Genomic DNA, 18,658 nt, shown 5'->3' with positions numbered 1-18,658 from the left:
CTGCCCAATGACAGGACTAGAAAGGCTCACAGGGGAGGCCAGGATGGAAGCCTGGCTTCCAGAGTCAGTCCTTTGCTGGCCTGGAGGAAAGGTTAGGTATGAACCCTTCCTTCGTGATCCTAGGAAGTCGGTGAGTGGAAACTGGCTAGCACACTGCCTGCTTAAAAAATACGCGTGTGTGTCAGCTTAAATGAAAGTCATACCCCTGAGCCCCTAGGAGGAGGAGCAGCCACACGTGAGAGAGAGAAACGTGATCGTATCTTCTTTCCTCTAATGCCTGTTCGTTCCCTACTTTTTCTCCCCAAAGAAATATATAGGCCCTCTCATAGACCATCCTGATAGATTTTACAGCAGAAATTTTAGGGTCAGGTGCCTGAAAATGGAGTGGGTAAAGAGTGTTACTCCAGGCTTGGAAGGGTGTGTACATGAGTGCACCTGTGTGTCTCCGGGCAATATCAGGCCTGCTCATCGGTTCCTGGGGGCCCCTGTGGTAGTGATGGGCGTGGAGGTTTGAGGTCTTAGGTCCAGAGCTGCTCTGCTCAGTGCAGTAGCCGCCAGCCCCACGCGGCTCTTGAGCCCTTGCAATGTGCTAGTCTGAGTGGAGCAGTGCTATAACTGTGATGTACGTGCCAGGTTTTGTATTCAGTTACCGTTTTCGTTAGTAGTTCTTACACTGACTACCTGCTGAAATTGTGTTGGGGTATAGTGGGTGGGAACATGTTACTAAGAGGAATTTCATGTGTTTCTCTTTTACTTTCTTAAGTGGCTATTAGACAGTGGAGGAGTCTGTGCTGGGCTCTGGTTACTTGTCCGTGGGGTGGCAGCCCCCCGGTTTTGTGTCCTCATAGCTCTTCCCTGCCGTTGTACCCGTCTGGGTCTCCTTCACCCGGTGCCAGCAGGGTGAATTCAGTGCAGCCAGGTTTCGGTCCTTCCTGCTTACAAAACACCGCACCGGGTGCTGCGGGGCGTTCAGAGACAGAGACGGGCCCCTGTCCCGGAGGGACACTCCAGCCTCTGGCAGGGATGAGGCCGCTGCACGAGTGACCAGGGCAGAGGCTTTGGGGCTTCTGGGGGGGGATTGAAATCCGCTAAAATACGTAGAGCTCGGTCTTCTCGATACTTGGTATTTATTGGATAGGATTATTTTATTAAAAGAAGCCTTATTATTTATAATTACTAGTAATTTTTAACATCACATATTTTAAATAGGAAACGAAATGACAAAATAGAATTACTGGTGGGTTGTATTGCCGAACTTTCAGAAATTGAGGAGAACATGCTACTCAGACACGGCGAAAACGACTTCAGTGTCATGTACTCCACGAGGAAGAACTGCGCGCAGCTCTGGCTCGGCCCCGCCGCGTTCATAAACCACGGTGAGCGCCCTTCCGGGGTGTGGCGCTGGCGTGTCCGACAAAGGGAGGCCTTCGTCTGCCTCTAAAGGAGGGTCAGGAGGGTCATTTCCCCCCAACACTGTTAAACACTCGTGTCGTTCTAACTTGAGACGTCAACTTCTACCAACTTTGTAAACTTATATGGAAAGCTTATTTCAGATTTCTGTAATTGTTCGTGTTTCAGATCTTATCTACAGTTAATTGACTTTATCTTTTGGACATTTTTCAGATTGCCGACCTAACTGTAAGGTAAGCACAAAAATTTTATCTCAAGTATTTGGTTTCTGTTTCTGGTGCGAGTTTCTTACTGAGTTCATTTCATTTCAGTTTGTGTCAACTGGTCGAGATACAGCGTGTGTGAAGGCTCTCAGAGATATTGAACCTGGGGAAGAAATTTCTTGTTATTATGGAGATGGGTTTTTTGGGGAAAACAACGAGTTCTGCGAGTGCTACACCTGTGAAAGGTATGGCATTCATTAAGGTGTTCGGCTCTTTCATTCTTTTCACCACCTGATGATCATGGGCGTTAAATCCCAGTGTCTCGTCACTTACATGCAGTCGTGTACATTAGAACATCGCACCCAGTCCTGAATGCATGACAGAATCAAAGGATCCAGACCTTCTAGGGGCACTGGCACCTGACCCAAAAGTCACACTGTTACCAGCGGTTATTCCTACGAACCGGAAATCGGAATTCAAACCTGTGTGAGGGGAGAGTGGGAAGTAACTTACACACGCGCGTGCACACAGCCAGGGTGGGGTTGCCCCCAAAAGGGCGAGTGAAGTCCCACCGCTGACAGTCCTGTGCAATCCTGAAGCAATCTTGTGAGGCACCAAGCTGTGTGCTCTGGAATTTTTGTGTTGAGGCATACGCTCTTTGTAATTCCTAAGTTCTGTCACTTTGTGGGGGACCTCTCTGAGTGACCCATTGAGACTGTGGCATCCTTGTGGGAACCCCCCGGGTCTGCTGGAGCAGTGCTGCTGGTCAGCACCTTGTTGGAAGAACCTCTGCCTACCTGAGCTCCCAGAGATGGCTTCACAAGCTCATTGGGTGGGGCTGCAGGAAGGCTCCATCACCACCCGGCGCAGACTGTGTAGGCCCCGCTGCCCAGCAAACCTGGGGTTGTTCAGCCCCTTTCACGTGCCTTGCACTGTCCCGGACACCACTGATCTCGACTCATTCAGTGCTCACAGCTGTCCCATGGGAAGGCAGTAGCGATTGCCCCTTGCAGGGGCAGAAGCTGAAGTACTGAGCCCCAGTCAGCCTGACTTCAGAGCCCTCATTCTTCTCACTTCATGTTTCTTTTGCAAATGTGAGCAACAGTATCGGTTAGTGCTACCTTTCCCACTGAACACACCCAGCCTGTAGTCCTAGATGGACAGCATGGTGGGATCCACAGAGGCCTCATTCTCTTCTTCCCAGGGAGCCAGAGGTTTCCCTGTGTTGGGGTGGAGGATAAAACCTACCTTTTTCTATATAAAAATGGTGTGAACATTGGTTGGATCTTAGACTAGTCCACAAAAATACCCTTTAATCTATGAAATGGCTTAACTATAGTTGATCAGTCCTTTAAAATCACTTTATAGAGACAACACTGTAGTAGAGTAAGTGCTTGAGACCCAAGTCAGACCGCCTGAGTTGGCGTCCTGTGACTGCACTTCGTTAGCTCTGAGATCTTGTGCAGCTTAGCTGCTTTGTCCCTAATTACCTATCTGTAGTACGAGGAAGATACTAGAAGTTATTTCATAGGTTTGCTGTGAGGATTAAATTAGTTATTTCCTATAAAGTATGTAGAGCAGCACATAATTAATACTCAAAAGTAGCTATAAAATTGCATTGTGGTTTCTGGTTATTATTAGAATAGAAACTCCAAGAAGTCAGAGTTTTATCTCTTTTATTTACTCCTATATTCCCCAGCATCCACAATAGTACCTAGCACATAGTAGGTGCTTGATAAATATTTGCTAAATGAATGATTAAATGGAGCAAATGACATGCCAGTAAGGTTTTAGAGGCTGCCCTGAAAGTGTAACGACGTACACAAGATTCCAGACCAGCCCTGAGACAGCTCTTTTACTCACGCAGAGCTGCACATACCATCGTGTTCCTCAGGCATGTTAATTCTCCTTGTGGAACCTTGGTTTCTCGTGGGTTGTTTGGGGTCATCGCTCCTCCTCCACAGGCTGTGTGTGAGCAGTGGGGAGAAACATGCAAAGCCTTCCCTTGTGTAGAGGCCTCGTGCACAGAGCAGTACGCGCGGCTATTGTCGCACTGTGTGAGCAGTTGGATCTGAAGGTTGGCTGCAGCTGTTGTTCAGAATCTCGGGAACACCAGTTAGGTGAGGGGATGAGGCTAATCAGAGGAACCCACTCAGTTATTCATCAGATACTAACTGAAAAGCTACTTTCTGTTAGGCCTGCGTGTGCGTGATAAACAAGACTAAGCACAGTGTCAGTTGCAAGGGTAGTGTATACACACACCCACATTCACACTGCTGGGTGCTGGACAGCGAGAAGAGGCGGCCCAGTGAGGGGCAGAGGGTGGGCAGGGTTTTGGAGAGGCGCTGAAGTAGCAGGCGGAGTGGTCAGGGTGCGCCGGGGGCCTGCACCCGTGCTGCCACCACCCTGACACCACAGCGATTGCAGCTTATTCGCAATCCGCGCTACCGATTTCACTCTGCACCTTGGAGGGGTAAGATCTAATGAGGGACCAGATTACTGTGAAGCTTATGCAAAGGTATGATTGATAGCCAAGAAAAAATTTCTAAAGTAAAGGGAGATTTGCCTTAACAGATATTAAAAGATGCTATGAAACAGTTGTAATCAAAACTTGATATTTACTGGCCAGAAATGGGCAAGTAGGTAAGAGGACATGAGTAGAGTCCTGAAACAGGCCAGCATGGGGGTGTGGGAGTCCAGCTGCACGTGGGCGTCCGCGTGTGCCGAGGGCTGGTTTTCCGACTGCAACACTGATTGGTGCCCGCTGAGTCCTGCCTTGTTCAAGGGGTCAGCTGTCGTTCATTATGTGTCTGGAAGAAAACAGCTAAATCTCCATCTCACACTGTATAAAAATAAATTCCAGATGGATTAAGCATTTAAATTTTGAAATGCAATGCAAAGCTATTAGAACAATTTAGGAGAATATATGTTTAACATTGGGTTAGTAGTATTCTTTTGAAAGAAGACAAGAAATGGTAAATACTGAAATTTTGAATGGCTGAAAATAAAGTCAAGAACAAATGATAAACTGAAGCGGGAAATGGTGCACACATGAAGAGTTAGGATTGCAATCACAGAAACCCCAGTAAGCTCCTGGGGAAAGACAGACCGCAGTAGAAAAGAAAGGCAAGGAGAATGCTGCACAGACAATAACGGCCAGAAACAAGGAGATTGAAACAGTCAGGTATTCACTTTCACTGTCAATTGGCAGAATTTTAGGGCTGCACCACCTACTGCTGGTGAGAACGTGAAGAAACAGGTACAATGTTATTAGGGCCATGAATAGCTGTAATCTTGTGGGAAGGTGATCTATGTGTCAAAAGTAAGTGTACCATTTACTTGGCAGTCAGTCCCATGTGGAAGAATCTGTCCTGTGGAAATATGGGCACTAGTTCATGGATTTGGTTTCAAGAGCAGTGTGGCAGCTGTGTTCATGGTGGCAAGCAGGAAAGATAGCCAGCGAGGTTCAGTGTCCACAACTTTTAAAACATGTTCTGTTCCAGTTGATTTGTCTGTGCTGTGATGATGGTAAAGCTGGTTGCTGAGTGAATGCATGTATTATCATGCTGATTCGGCTCGCTCAGAAAACACTGGCAACGTAGATGGGTGTGCCGACTGGGGTGAAGAGGTGGAAGCTGAGGTGCCAGCAGGTGGGGAGCACTGGTCCCGCAGGGTTGTGGGGCTGCAGCGGGTTGGGAAGCACCATCAGTTTCCACCTTGCGGATATGTATGTCCTGGGCCGTCTGGCTCATTGCAGCAAGCCTGAGCATGCGTCACTCTCCCAGGTTAGAAGGAAGAAGCCAGGGTAGTAGAGAAGCAGGTGGATAGTAGAGTTTTACTAAAAAAAAAAAAAAAAATTCTACTACAATCATTTATTTTGTGTTTAAGCATAATTTTAAGTGTGGCTCATCTTTCAGAAATGTTATGGTAAAAGGACATGGAATATCTGAAAATAATTTATTACTTTCTTTATCCACATAAAATGAAATGGCCTTTGCATTTGTGGGTTTACTTTCTGAAAGTGTTTTTGGGTGGAGTTGAGTGTAATTGGTTGCCTGGCTTGGTGAGACTTTTCCAGTGCACTTTTTGAATGAAAGAATTGAGGCAGTCCACAGTAAGTTTTTTATTGTTTTTACAAATGCATTAATAAAAATTATAGGTGCATTCTGTGAAGGTGAAGAAAGCAGAAAGCAAGAATTCTTTTTTTCTTTTTTTAAAAATATTTTATTCATTTATCTTTAGAGGGGAAGGGAAGGAGAGAGGAAGAGAAACATCAATGTATGGTTGCCTCTCATGTGTCCCCTGCTGGGAACTGGCCTGCAACCCAGGAATGTGCCCTGACTGGGAATCAAACTGTGATTGTCTGGTTCACAGGCCCTCGCTCAATCCAGAAAGCAAGAATTCTTATCTTATCAAAAATAGTTTCCACTTTAGGGTTAGGTCTGTGCTTCCTAGGATTAAGAGTTAAGAGGTTGGGGAGGAAAAAAAAAAAAAAAACTCTTAGTTGTTCCTTAGCAAAAAGTCACACACTCATTGCTTGGGAGGAGAAAATCCTGAAGGAAGTCAGTCACACAGGGTCTCTCGTAGCGTAAGATTGCTTTCATACCAGAGGGTATTCACAATTTGACCACAAGGTCAGAAGCTGTACTATATGGCTTTTCTTTTAACAAACTAAAGCCAATAAGAGGCAAGCCACAGAAGGCAATTTTAGGCCAACAGATTTCTCACTTTTTCTTTACATATATATATTATTGATTATGCCATTACAGTTGTCCCATTTACCCCCCTTCATTCCCCTCTACCCTGCACACTCCGTCCCCCACCACTCCCCCCCCTTTAGTTCATGTCCATGTGTCACAAGTTCTTTAGATTCTATATTTCCCAGACTATTCTTGCCCTTCCCCTATTTTCTACCTACTGTCTATGCTACTTACTCTCTGTACCTTCTCCCCCCTTCTCCTCCTCCCACTCCCGTTGCTAATCCTCCATGTAATCTCCATTTCTGTGACTTCACTCCTGATCTAGCTGTCTGCTTAGTTTGCTCTTGTTTTAGGTGTGGTTGTTAATAACTGTGAGTTTGCTGTCCTTTCACTGTTCAAATTTTTTCTATTTCTTAGATAAGTCCCTTTAACATTTCATATAATAAGGGCTTGGTGATGATGAATTCCCTGAACTTGACCTTATCTGAGAAGCACTTTATCTGCCCTTCCATTCTAAATGAAAGCTTTGCTGGATAGAGCAACCTTGGCTGTAGGTCTTTGGATTTCATGACTTGAAATACTTGTTTCCAGCCCCTTCTTGCCTGTAAGGTCTCTTTTGAGAAATCTGCTGACAGTCTGATGGGAACTCCTTTGTAGGTGACTGTCCCCTTATCTCTTGCTGCTTCTAGGATTCTCTCCTTCATTTTAATCTTGGTTAATGTAATTATGATGTGCCTTGGTATGTTCCTCCTTGGATCCAACTTCTTTGGAGCTTCCTGGATTTCCTGGAAGTCTATTTCCTTTGCCAGACTGGGGAAGTTCTCCTTTAGTATTTGTTCAAATAAGTTTTCCACTCATGGCTGTTTCTTTTCCCCTTCTGGTACCCCTATAATTCAGATGTTGGAGTGTTGAAAGATGTCCTGGAAATTCCTAAGCCTCTCCTCATTTCTTTGAATTCTTGTTTTTTCATTCTTTTCTGTTTGGTCATTTTCTTCTTCCTTCTGGTCCATTCCATTGATTTGAGTCCCAGTTTCCTTTCCATCACTATTGGTTTCCTGTGCATTTTCCTTTATTTCACTTAGTTTAGCCTTCATTTTTTCATCTAATTTGTGACCAAAATCAACCAGTTCTGTGAGCATCCTGATGACCAGTGTTTTGAACTGTGCATCTGATAGGTTGGCTATCTCTTGGTCAACACTTAAAAGTATTGGCTCTGGGGCTTTGATTTGTTCTTCCACTTGAGCCATAATGTTTTGGTCTGTTTGTGCCTGTTACATATGAGGGGTGGAGCCTAAGGTGTTCACCAGTGCAGGGAGACCCAGTTGCTGTGTTGTGACGCTGTATGTGGGGGTAGGGTCAGAGAGGGGCATTGGTGTTTGCTTTGCTCTCTCTCGGATTTCGGTCCCCTCTGCTGCTTCCCACAAGCAAATTGGGCCCTTCTGGTGCTGGCTCCCGGGTGTGTGGGCTTGTGCACCCTCTAGAACCCTGTGGGTCTCTCCAACAAACTCTCTGTGAGCCTGGGAACTTCTCCCGGCACCTCGACCCCAAAAGTTTTTCCAATTGGTGCTTTTAGGGTTTAATTCCTGTTGCTGGAGCCCTGGTTTGCATGGTCTGTCTCACCACTCACTCCTCTGTCTGGTTTATCGGTCTGGCTGAATGATTCATTGTTGTTGGACTTCCATACAGTTCAATTTTCTGTGTTTTGGCTGCATTTTGTTACTAAAACTTTGTTGTCTTTAAACTTGGCTGTGCGAGGAGGCACAGTGTTTCCACCTACGCCTCCATCTTGGCCAGAAGTCCTATTTCTCACTTCTTAAATGCAGCAGGTAGTGCTTTTTTTAAAACCTCTTTAGTGTATAATTTATTCTTTTGAATAGAGACGAGTAGAAATTTTCCCTTATACACTGAATAAAGCAAAGATTTGCAAAACCAGATTCATTTAGGAAGTTTAGGAACTTTCCTGTTAAGCATCCTTACTTCAGAAGAGTTTATATAAATACTAATAATAGTTAAAGCAGCCCTGGCTGGTGCAGCTCAGTGAATTGAGCGCGGGCCTGTGAACCACACAACTGCAGTTCGATTCCCAGTCAGGGCACGTGCCTGGGTTGCGGGCCAGTTTCCTGTGGGGAATGCAGCAGAGGCAGCCACACATTGATGTTTCTCCCCCACTCTCCTTCCCTTCCCCCCTAAAGATAAATAAATAAAATCTTTAAAAAATAGTTAAAGCAGGTTAGAAATTATTCTTACCCTGTGGTAAAAAGCAAGTCTCTTAATGTCTTTTATTTACTAACGTTTTATTAACTAGATTATGGTCATTTGTTTATTCAGTAACTTTAAAGGAATTACTTAGCAGGGTTTTTTGTTCCCAAAGTCAGATTTTTCACTAAGATAGCCTAGCCTTCTGATACAGCATTTCAGTTAGGGCTTGTTTGTGTCAAACATTAAGTTCTCTCTAAATAATGACTTAATTTATGAAAATTGTCTAGTTTCTTTTTTCAGTTTTTTCTCAGTTTTTAGTAATGTAGTGTTAAATTGTGTAGAACAAAGCTGGAATGTAATTAACAGGTGGTTATTTGAGCCACAATTTAGACCACAATATATTTCTATACATATAAAGAAATAGTAAATTTCACCAACCAGGTTTGAAATTGAAAAACCAGTTATTTATTGTTTTCTACACATAATTCTCCAGGGCCCAGTCGGTTCTCATGGGAGATTAATAATTGATAGCAGTCGTAACGACTTGTTAGTTTTATAGTCTCTAGTTTCTTTGGAGAGCCCCAGCCCTGGCAGGCCCCAGGGGTGGCGGAGGGGCCCAGGCCCGCAGCCTGTGGTTCGTAAGTGCGCTGCTTGTGTGACGTGTGCTCTTTTCTCTTTCAGACGGGGAACTGGTGCTTTTAAATCCAGAGTGGGACTGCCTGCGCCTGCTCCTGTTATCAATAGCAAATACGGACTCAGAGAAACAGACAAACGTTTAAATAGGCTTAAAAAGTTAGGTGACAGCAGCAAAAACTCAGACAGTCAGTCTGTCAGCTCTAACACTGATGCAGACACCACTCAGGAAAAAAACAATGCAAGTAAGTAAGGGACCTTTGATAAGCGTGTCTTCTTCTTTTGTTTCTTGTGGTTTTTTTAAAAGTGTTTCAACACAGTTTGTTTCCTGAAGTGTGTGCTTCAATAGTTTTGATCTTTTAAATATTGAGAGACACCCTGGGTCTTCAGCAGCAGCACAAGGTTCTAGAAATGATCTGCCCACAAACGTGGTCTGTGTCCCACCTGCAGATTCAGTACGCTCACCCAGACCGATTGCTCTGCTTGTCTTGAATACTTGGTAACTGGATTCTACATGCTTCGTCATACGTTCCATTGTTGTGTGTATCACATATGTCATACATGACACGTTATGTATGGCATAAGTATGTTTGTGTGTGTGCACACGCGTTGAGAGCACCATTCTCAAGGTGTTAGCTTCATTGCAATGAAGTGGCTCTGAGCAGATAGGGCGGGCGGACTCACACAGGCGCACGCATGTCCCCGTGCCCAGCCCACTGTTAGGATGGCTGAGGGACTCGGGGAGCTCGTCGCTTCTGGCTTCAAGGTTCACTTGCCTTTTTCAAAATGAACTGACCTAGTTCACCGCCAGTTACCCGATTCAGATTGTGATAACGGAGCATTTTAAATGTCCCTGCCCTTGTCCCTGCACTGTGCCGTGTTAGCTGCTACCAAAAAGTAGCCAGGTTAGAGGGAGAAAGAAGCAAGCTTTAAGATACCAGTTGGGGTGTGGGGGACAAGACCTAATGGAACTGGAAAAAGAATGAAGAATTCAGAGAAAAGAAAGAGAAGAAAGCCTAAACGAACAAGGAAAACACGTCGTCTTGGAGCTTGGAGGTCCCGGGACCATTGCGAACGCTGCTGTTTCCATCCGGGTGACACCGACTTCCTCTGGTCCCACTGATGTGGTGGCTCTTCAGTCTGACTTCTCTCTGACGGGGATCTAGTTTGAAAGTTCTGACTTCGTAATCCCCAAAGTCTGCCTGTTTTGGCACCAAATGTTCATAGGTACTTCTTGGCACCTCGATATCCTCTGAGATCTGGTTATTTTAGGCTCTTCTCCCTCTCTTCACGTTTTCAGCCCAGCCCTGGGTGCTGCCCTCCCCTGCAGAAACTCCCGAAGGAAAGGGAAAGTGTCTCCCATGATGGCGAAGGGCAATGCCGAGAATTCCCGAATCTGCCTGCCACTGGGAGTCGGAGGACAGACGTAACCTCTGTAGTGAAACAATAATCCTGTGCATCCAGCCCCGTTTATAATGTCCAGAGTGAGCAAGACAAGAGCAGTTAGTCCATCATTCGCTGTGGACTGTTGGTTCTGATAATAAATGCAGCATAATCAATGCTTGTTTTCTGAGTCTGGTTCCTTGGTGACACTGGAGACCTATGAAATCTGTGTGTGGAGACTGCCACAGCGCTGTCCCCATTGAGTGGCTCTCTGGCATTCGGGGGGGGGGTGTTTTTATGCATTAATTTTGTTTCTAATGTAAAGATTCTGAATTTGCTGCACCACAGTTTAAAAGGTTAGAACACAAATTTTTTTGGAAGGTGTTGAGTGTGCTGTACTATGTGAGCGTCAGGGAATATTTATCAGTAAACCAAATACTTATAAATTTTTTAACTTTACTTTTGGAGAGAAGGGAGGGGAGAGAGAGAAGCATCAGTGTGTAAGAGAGACAGCTGTGGACTTGGCCCGCAACCCGGGCCCCTCTGGGAGGCAGCAGCTTACCGGGCCCGCCTTCCTTGGGCAGCACATGTATTCTTTTTAGAGAAACATTTCTGCCTAGTGGAAAGAAAAATTATTTCTTCCATGCAGATCCTTTTTCATAAGGAACCCAAGAGCCACAACCTGACTGTTTGCTTTAGTGTCCGGAGAGAAGAAACAAGAAACCCATTTTTACAAACTCACTTCGCAAGCCTGGATTACTCCATTATTGGGAGATTCTGGTTTTTCAGGGCTCTTGTGCCTTGATGGCTGGGCCACCCCCTGTAGTCAGGTGCGCTGGTACAGGATGTGTGTCACTGCAAATGCCACCAGCTGGTACAGGACCCAGAAGACTTGGCCAGTACATTAAGTCTCTCTGAACTGGGGAGATCCTGTCCTAGAGGCAGGGGGCTGTTCCCTGCTCTCAGTCTCGCTGGTCGTAGGTAGCACTCCCCAACCTGAACGCAGGGGTCTGCTTCAGGTCCTGGCCCAAGACCTTTTCCCGGCAGCCATTGTCGGTCTGTGTTGGCCACATATGGTAGAAGCTGCTGGCTCGAGTCCTGAAGTGTCAGCTGTATGTGGTCCTTGAATTAGCTCGGTTCACACCGACAGTGTGCGCAGAAAAACCCGGGGCCTTTCTGTCCAGATGCAGCCCCGGCACTCAGGAGTCCTCGATGTCATTTTGCTGCTATTGTATGTGGCTGTAATTCCTGACACCCATGCAGGGTTGCCTTGTGATTTTGAGGACCCCCAGAAATGACCGTCATGGCCATGCTCTGACGCCTTTACCTAGGAGTTGGGACTGGCACACCTTAGAGGCGGTGCCTAAGAAGGTGGGACCTTGTCCTACCTGGCGTGGCTTAGTGGATTGCGCGCTGGCCTGCGAACCAAGGGGTCACTGATTGGGTTCCCAGTCAGGGCACATGCCTGGGCTGCAGGCCGGGTCCCCACTGGTGGGCACTCGAGAGGCAACCCACACATTGATGTTTCCCTCCCTCCCACCCTCCCCCTCTCCCCAAAAAATAAATAAATAAAATCTTTAAAAAAAAAAAAAAACTAACTCGGGATCTTGAACCATAGAGTTCAGTGCAAATCCCATCTCTACCCCTCACCAGATGGACCGTCTTCCGCACACGGGTTCATGTGAGCATGGTTCTCGCCCAGCACCTGCTATGTAATAGTTGCAAAGAATATAGTTCCATCTAAAATCACGGTTTCGGTTTATGCATTTGGGGCTTGTCCTGGATGGCAGGGAAGAGAGTCACAGATGGCATGTCAGTGCAGGCACCAGGGCGGCCATAGTCGGAGTCCTTAGTCTCTTCTCCACAGATCTTACTGATGTTTGGGGAGGGTGGGGGAGGGGAGGAGACATTGGTGTGTGAGAGAAACGTCCATCAGTCGCCTTTGCGTGCCCCGAACCGGGGACCACGTCCACACACAAGCCAGGCCTGTGCCCCAGCCGAAGTCGAACCAGTGACCACCTGCTTTGCAGGGTGGTGCCCAACCCACTGAGCCACACCGGTCAGGGCAGAGTCCTTGGTCTCTCGTCTTATCTTCCTCACTTGGCTCTCACTTCTGCCCAGCTTGCGTGTCTTTTTTTTTAAACCTTTGATTTGATACACCTTTTAGCAGGACTTATGAAGAGAGAATGCTTTTTAGGCAAAACGAGAACACACTGTAACATAAACCTAAGTGGGGTCTCTACAATTGAAACCACCTGTAGTCCCAAATGCTCTACTTCCTGCTGTTGGGGACACACACCCAGGTTCTCTGTGGGTGGTTCGCTGCCCGTCAGCTAACAGTGATTCCCTGGGAAAGAGGGGTGCGGGGGGTGGGGGGGTGGGACCCAGAATCCCCGTAAAACAGGACACTTCCAAGGGGTTAGAATAGGTGCCCAAGGAAAGGGATGCTCGGGCCTTGTGGGGCACAGCCAGGGCTTCCTGTCCTACACGGAGAGTCGTGATGGGCTCCCTGGGAGAGGCGTTTTCCTGAGTTGAATTTTAAAGGAGGTGAAGCGTTGACCAAGTGAGGCATATTCAAAGGAGAGGGAATTTTGTTTAAAAAAAACCCAGCCCTGGCTGGTGTGGCTAGTGGATGGAGTGCAGGCCTGGAAACCAAAGGGTCGCCAGTTGGATTTCCAGTTGGGGCACATGCCTGGGTTGCAGGCCATGTCTCCAGTAGGGAGTATGTGAGAGTCAACCATACATTGATCTTTCTTCCTCTCTCCCTCCCTTCCCCTCACTAAAAATAATAAAAATTAAAAAAATAAATATGTCAGGGCCCTGGCTAGTGTGGCTCAGTAGATTAAGTGCTGGCCTCCAAACCAAAAGGTTGCCAGTTCGATTCCTGATCAGGTCCATGCCTGGATTGTAGGCCAGGTCTCCAGTTCAGGGTGTGGGAGGAGCAACCGATGAATGTTTTTCCCGCACGTCAATGTTTCTCTTACTCCTTTCCTCTCCCTCTAAAAATAAGTAAATAAAGTATTTTTAAAATTATTTAAAAAACAAAGTGGGGTGAGTGTAGGACTTGTATAAATGAAGTTTGTCGTGGCTTGACTAGGAGGTGGGATGAAGGGATGTGAGCATGATTCAGAGTTGTGGACTTTATTAGGGCATTAGGTTATTGTAAGGTTGAAAGCGCAGAGGTGACATGGTGTACGTACTAGGAAGATCGTTTGGCTGCATGGTGGGGAGTGGGCTGTTGGGAAGCAGGAGTGGAGACAGAAAAGGGTGGAAGCTGTTTCCCCCGAGCAGGCAGGGGGGTGTGGCGGAGGTGGCGAGAGGTGGTTAGGGAAATCAGGTCTCAGGAATGCCCTCCCAGGGCCCGCTTGGACAGTTGGGTGGCCTGTGGTGGTGCTAACCCAAATGGAGGAGTGTAGAAGGAGAAGCGGCCGTGAGACTTGATGGAGAGTTCAAGTTAAGCGTGTTTGTGGAGGGGCTTATCAGACAGCCTCGGAGGTAGGGCCAGGTGCCCACGGGCGTGGGTGTTTGGTGATAGGGATTGATAATGCAGGAGAGAATCAGGCGGAGAAGGTGGTTTGGGAACTGCCAGCAGATGGGTGGTAATGGCCTGGCCGCTGGGCGTGGGCGCCTGTCACCCAGAGACGGCTTTCCCAGAGGCCTGAGGAGTGCCGTCTCGGCAGTCACAGGGAGAGTGCTCTTGGGGACAGCCAAGGGAAGAGGGTTTTCCTGCAAAATGAATGGTGAGCCGTTTCACATTCTGCAAAGTAAGGTGAGGGCCAAAGGCGTTCGCCGGATTTCATGACCTGCAGGTTGTCTGAGACTGGCTGAGGCCCCCCTGCAGGGCACAGGCTGGGTCCAGACTGAGGGGTGTAGCTGCGGAGAGTGCAGGGTGTGCCCGTGGTTATAATTTGTGGCTGACGGCGGGTGCAGAGTGGGAGGGTTGGGGAAAGGGAGAGATCCGGTTGAGGGCCGCTGGCCTGCTCCTGGAGTGGCCCTTGAAGAGCCGGAGGCCGAACAGAGGACCACCACAGCTGCCCGGAGAAGATGGAGCGTACAACACTGGTGGGCGCAGACCTCTGTAAGCATCTCTCCTTGGCCCGCCTTGAAGGAAGCTCTGGAAGCAGAAAGAAATTGTTTAGCCAAAGAATTCCCAGAATACCCTTACATTTTAAAAATAATTTCGAGCAAATTCTCTATCCAGCTCACATCAGTTTTCCAGTGGAGTGGCGTCCAACTGTGACTGCTGTTGAAAAGGTAGCGCCTGCATGGGGACAGCCCACACAGACGGTGAGTCTCAGGCCTGGGAGGCCTGCCGGTCTGGGTGTCTCGGCGCCATTCAGGAGCCAGTCTGGAGTACAGAGCCCTCTGTTCTCGATGGCGTGGTCCTTTTGGAAAGCTTGTTGCTCATTCTTGCTCTTCTCAATAAGAACGAATGGTGGCTGATTGCCTAGCCATGCAGAAGGAACAGCGGTTGCTCGGCAACCCTCAGGCATGGAGTAAGCAACAGTCTCTGTCAGGCAGGGTGCTGGGCTTATTACCCACACGCGGCGTTTCCTTGTTCGTCGTTTCTGGGGAGAGGTGGTGGTTACTAGGTCCTCTCAGCTTCCGCAGTGAGTGGGTGCAAGGGGAGTCTGGATGGGTGGGGAGCTGAGTGGATGCACGTGAAGCACAGTACGTGGAGGTCCCAGTGTACGTGCAGGGAGAAAACAAAGGGCAGGGCAGAGGCTCACTCGGGGAGCAGCTCAGACTCGAGCCACTGTCGGCCTTCAGCCGTCACCCTGGTTCTCAGGTGGAAGTGTTCAGTAGGATCGTCACGACCTTTGCATCCCTGTCCAGAGGAAGGAAGTCGGAGGCCCCGCATCTGAGGGTAGTTCTGGCCGCTTCTTCCTCTCAGCGCAGTCGCAGGCAGCAGGCAGTTGGGGCGGGGGGGGGGCGGGGGCCAAGTGAGTCCTGCTGCTTCTTTCGGCACTGAAGGGGGTGACTTGGTGCAGGTTTTTGGGGTGATTGTCTTTTGGGAATACAGTGCGTGGGTCTTAGGATCTGTTCTGTTTCAAGCCACTTCAGTAGAACTCATCTCCAAGCCCGTCTGCAGTGTGTTTCTGTCCTAGAGCGCTCGTCAGATAGGGTGCTTTTATGTGGTAAAACAATAAATTAGGAATAGAAATACTTATTTTGGAATGATAGATTAAGGACAAGTGTAGAGCAAAAACTAGTTACTTGTACTAAGAGCTCTTGAAATACCCGACTCAGAAGTGAGTGGGTGCTCTGCAAATTAGAGGCCGAGATTAGAAGGAAACCAGTGTGGGGAAGCTCACGTATAGGCAGTAACTGAACTGGGTCTTTCTGCCATTGCTGGCATAATCTGGAGGTCACATCCCTGAGAATCTGGTTTGGGGCATTGTTTTGTGTTACCAAGGCTGTTTTTCATCTTTTCTTTTCTTTTTAATTTGCAGCTTCTAGCCGAAAATCTTCAGTTGGTGTGAAGAAGAGCAGCAAGGGCAGAACGTTACCGAGGCCGTCTGTGTCAAGAATTCCAGTTTCTTCCAACTCTACCTCAGCCAAGCTAACTCACATAAATAATTCCAGGGTACCAAAGAAACTGAAAAAGCCTGCAAAGCCTTTACTTTCAAAGGTGAAATTAAGAAATCATTGCAAACGGCTGGAGCAGAAGAGTGCTTCGAGAAAACTCGAGATGGGAAACTTAGTCCTTAAGGAGCCTAAAGTTGTTCTCTATAAAAATTTGCCCCTTAAGAAGGATAAGGAGCCAGAGGGACCAGTACAAGCTGCAGCGGCTAGTGGGTGCTTGACTAGACACGCCGCGAGAGAGCACAAACAGAACTCCGGGCGAGGGGCTCCTCCACCTGAGGAAGGCGCTCCCAGCACGTACACAACCAGGCGGTCCGTGAGGACGAGAGTGAACTTGAAGGAGACCTCTGACATCAAGCTGGAACCAAATACATCAGAGGGCTATGAAAACGGTTTGACTGAGCCTTGCCCAGAGGGTAGCGAGCAGCAGGCTCCGGTGCCGCAGGAAGAGGAACTGGCCCAGGACACTGCGCAAAGGGGGGAAGGGAAGTGTCCTAAGAGTGACAACAGCGTTGCAAAAAAGAAGTCACGACCAGGAAAACTTGTGAAACAGTTGGCAAGAGCAGAGGAATCCCCTCCAGTGCGTGATCCTCCTGGAAAAGCCGGCGCGGTGCCTGATGGGACGGGGCCCCTCTCCGGCCAGGGCCAGCACGGCAGCGCAGAGGGTGTGCCCGGCAGCTACTTGGGCTGGGCCCCTCCGCCTCTGGATGGTGCGGCCGTGGCCTCAGAAAGCTTCAAAACGAGAGATGGCTTCAGAACTGCAAAAAGTAAGAAGAAGAGGCGGATCACCAGGTATGACGCACAGTTGATCCTGGAAAATAACTCCGGGATCCCCAAATTGACACTTCGAAGGCGTCACGATAGCAGCAGCAAGACAAATGACCCAGAGAATGATGGGATGAATTCTTCCAAGATAAGCATCAAGTTAAGTAAAGACCATGAAAATGATAATAATCTCTATGTAGCAAAGCTTAATAACGGATTTAACTCAGGGTCAGGTAGTAGTTCTACAAAATTGAAAATCCAGCTAAAGCGGGATGAGGAGAGTCGGGGGTCATGTACAGAGGGGCTTCATGAGAACGGGGTGTGCTGCAGTGACCCCCTGTCCCTCCTGGAGTCTCGCATGGAAGTGGACGACTATAGTCAGTACGAGGAGGAAAGCACGGACGGCCCCTCCTCCTCGGAGGGGGACGAAGGGGAGGATGACTATGAGGACGACTTCGAGGACGACTTCGTTCCGCTGCCGCCAGCCAAGCGGTTGCGGCTGATAGTCGGGAAGGACTCTATAGACATTGACATTTCTTCCCGGCGGAGGGAAGACCAGTCTTTGAGGCTGAACGCGTAAGCGCTGGGTCTCGCTTTGACCTGGGGTAACTCCTTTAGCGAAATAAAAAATTCCAGTCAGTTAGTCCTCAGCTGAAAGGTTCTGGCGGCGGCACTTCTCGCGTTTCCCCACCCGTCGGCGTGCCCTGTAGAAAGTGTACAGCGAGCCGACTCGGAAGGTTGGTCCGTGCACGTTTTTATCGTCCTTTTTCAGTAGCCTCCTCACGTGCAATTCTGAGTTAGAGAGGAAGCCCTGTTGTCAAATAAAGGCCCACGCGGAACTGTGCGGCGACAGCGGCTTTCCACACGGGACGTTGGAAACAATAATGTGGCTCTCCAGTTTTTTTAACTTTAAGAGCATTAACTAGCTCTTTAATATATGACTAAACAATAATTTAAAACAAATCATAGTAGCAGCATATTAAGGTTTTCTAGTATATGCTAATATCACCAGCAACGATCTTTGGCTTTTTGATTTATTTGCTAGCTGTTGCCCCCGGAGGCCCGTCGGCTGCACACTGCTTGCCGCCCGGTGCCCGAGCGCGGCCCGCGGCGGCTCAGGCTGCTCCCCGAGAGTGCGGGTCGGCCAGCCGCTCCGCGCCTGTGTGCGCCAGGCAGCAGTGTGCGGGGCGAGTTCGATGCGGCGTATTTATTGCTTGTCGTGTAAGTTAAAGACCTTGTATTTAACACTTTTCAATACTTTTAGATAAAATTGTTCTTTGCAAGAATGATTGGTGCTTATTTTTTCAAAAATTTGCTGTGAACAATGTGATGACAACAAGCAGCATTGATCTAATGAACTCCAGCTCTCTTAGTTCGGGTCTTCGCGTTTTCTGTTGCACTTGTAAAATGCTACAAGGGATACTAAAAACTCTATTCACTTTAACTTATAATAGTTTATGAAATAAAAACATGAGTCACAGCTTTTGTTCTGTGGTAACCTATAAAAATGTTTGTCTTTAAAATTCAATGTAAAGAACTGAAACGATGTATATGTTGTAAATATTTGTGTGTTGTGAGAAATTTTTGTCATAAGAAATTAAAAGAACTTACCAGGAAGGTTTTTAAGTTTAGAAATATCCATGCCAATAAAATAGGAAATTATAAATATATAGTTTTAAGCACTGCATCAGTGGGAGTTCTTGGCTTATGTTAGTTTATGTATGAAAAATATCAAAGAGTTTTTGACTATATTATCAGTTAAACAAAAAGTCAGATTTA

The 18,658-nt window shown here is 47.6% G+C and overlaps 1 protein-coding gene across 6 annotated transcripts in view; it reads left to right on the top strand.

Moving 5' to 3' along the window:
* Positions 1–18,323, top strand: part of KMT5B (lysine methyltransferase 5B) — a 53,478-nt gene extending 35,155 nt beyond the window's left edge. For 4 of the 6 annotated variants that reach the window (XM_037062533.1, XM_037062529.1, XM_037062532.1 and 1 more), the window contains 5 exons: positions 1,210–1,376; positions 1,624–1,643; positions 1,722–1,858; positions 9,194–9,390; positions 15,982–18,323. In XM_037062533.1, coding sequence (XP_036918428.1) covers positions 1,210–1,376; positions 1,624–1,643; positions 1,722–1,858; positions 9,194–9,390; positions 15,982–17,459 — 1,999 coding nt within the window. In that variant the 3' untranslated portion in view covers positions 17,460–18,323. Of the gene's footprint in view, positions 1–1,209; positions 1,377–1,623; positions 1,644–1,721; positions 1,859–9,193; positions 9,399–10,445; positions 10,705–15,981 lie in introns of those variants that run through there. The other 2 variants (XM_037062534.1, XM_037062535.1) reach the window with 2 other exon arrangements.
* The last annotated feature ends 335 nt before the right edge of the window (positions 18,324–18,658 follow it).

The sequence above is a fragment of the Sturnira hondurensis genome, unplaced genomic scaffold (genome assembly GCF_014824575.4).
Source record: "Sturnira hondurensis isolate 20B ecotype Veracruz unplaced genomic scaffold, ASM1482457v3 Scaffold0014099, whole genome shotgun sequence".
In the NCBI taxonomy this organism is placed as follows: domain Eukaryota; kingdom Metazoa; phylum Chordata; class Mammalia; order Chiroptera; family Phyllostomidae; genus Sturnira; species Sturnira hondurensis.
This window is presented reverse-complemented; position numbering and strand designations above follow the sequence as displayed.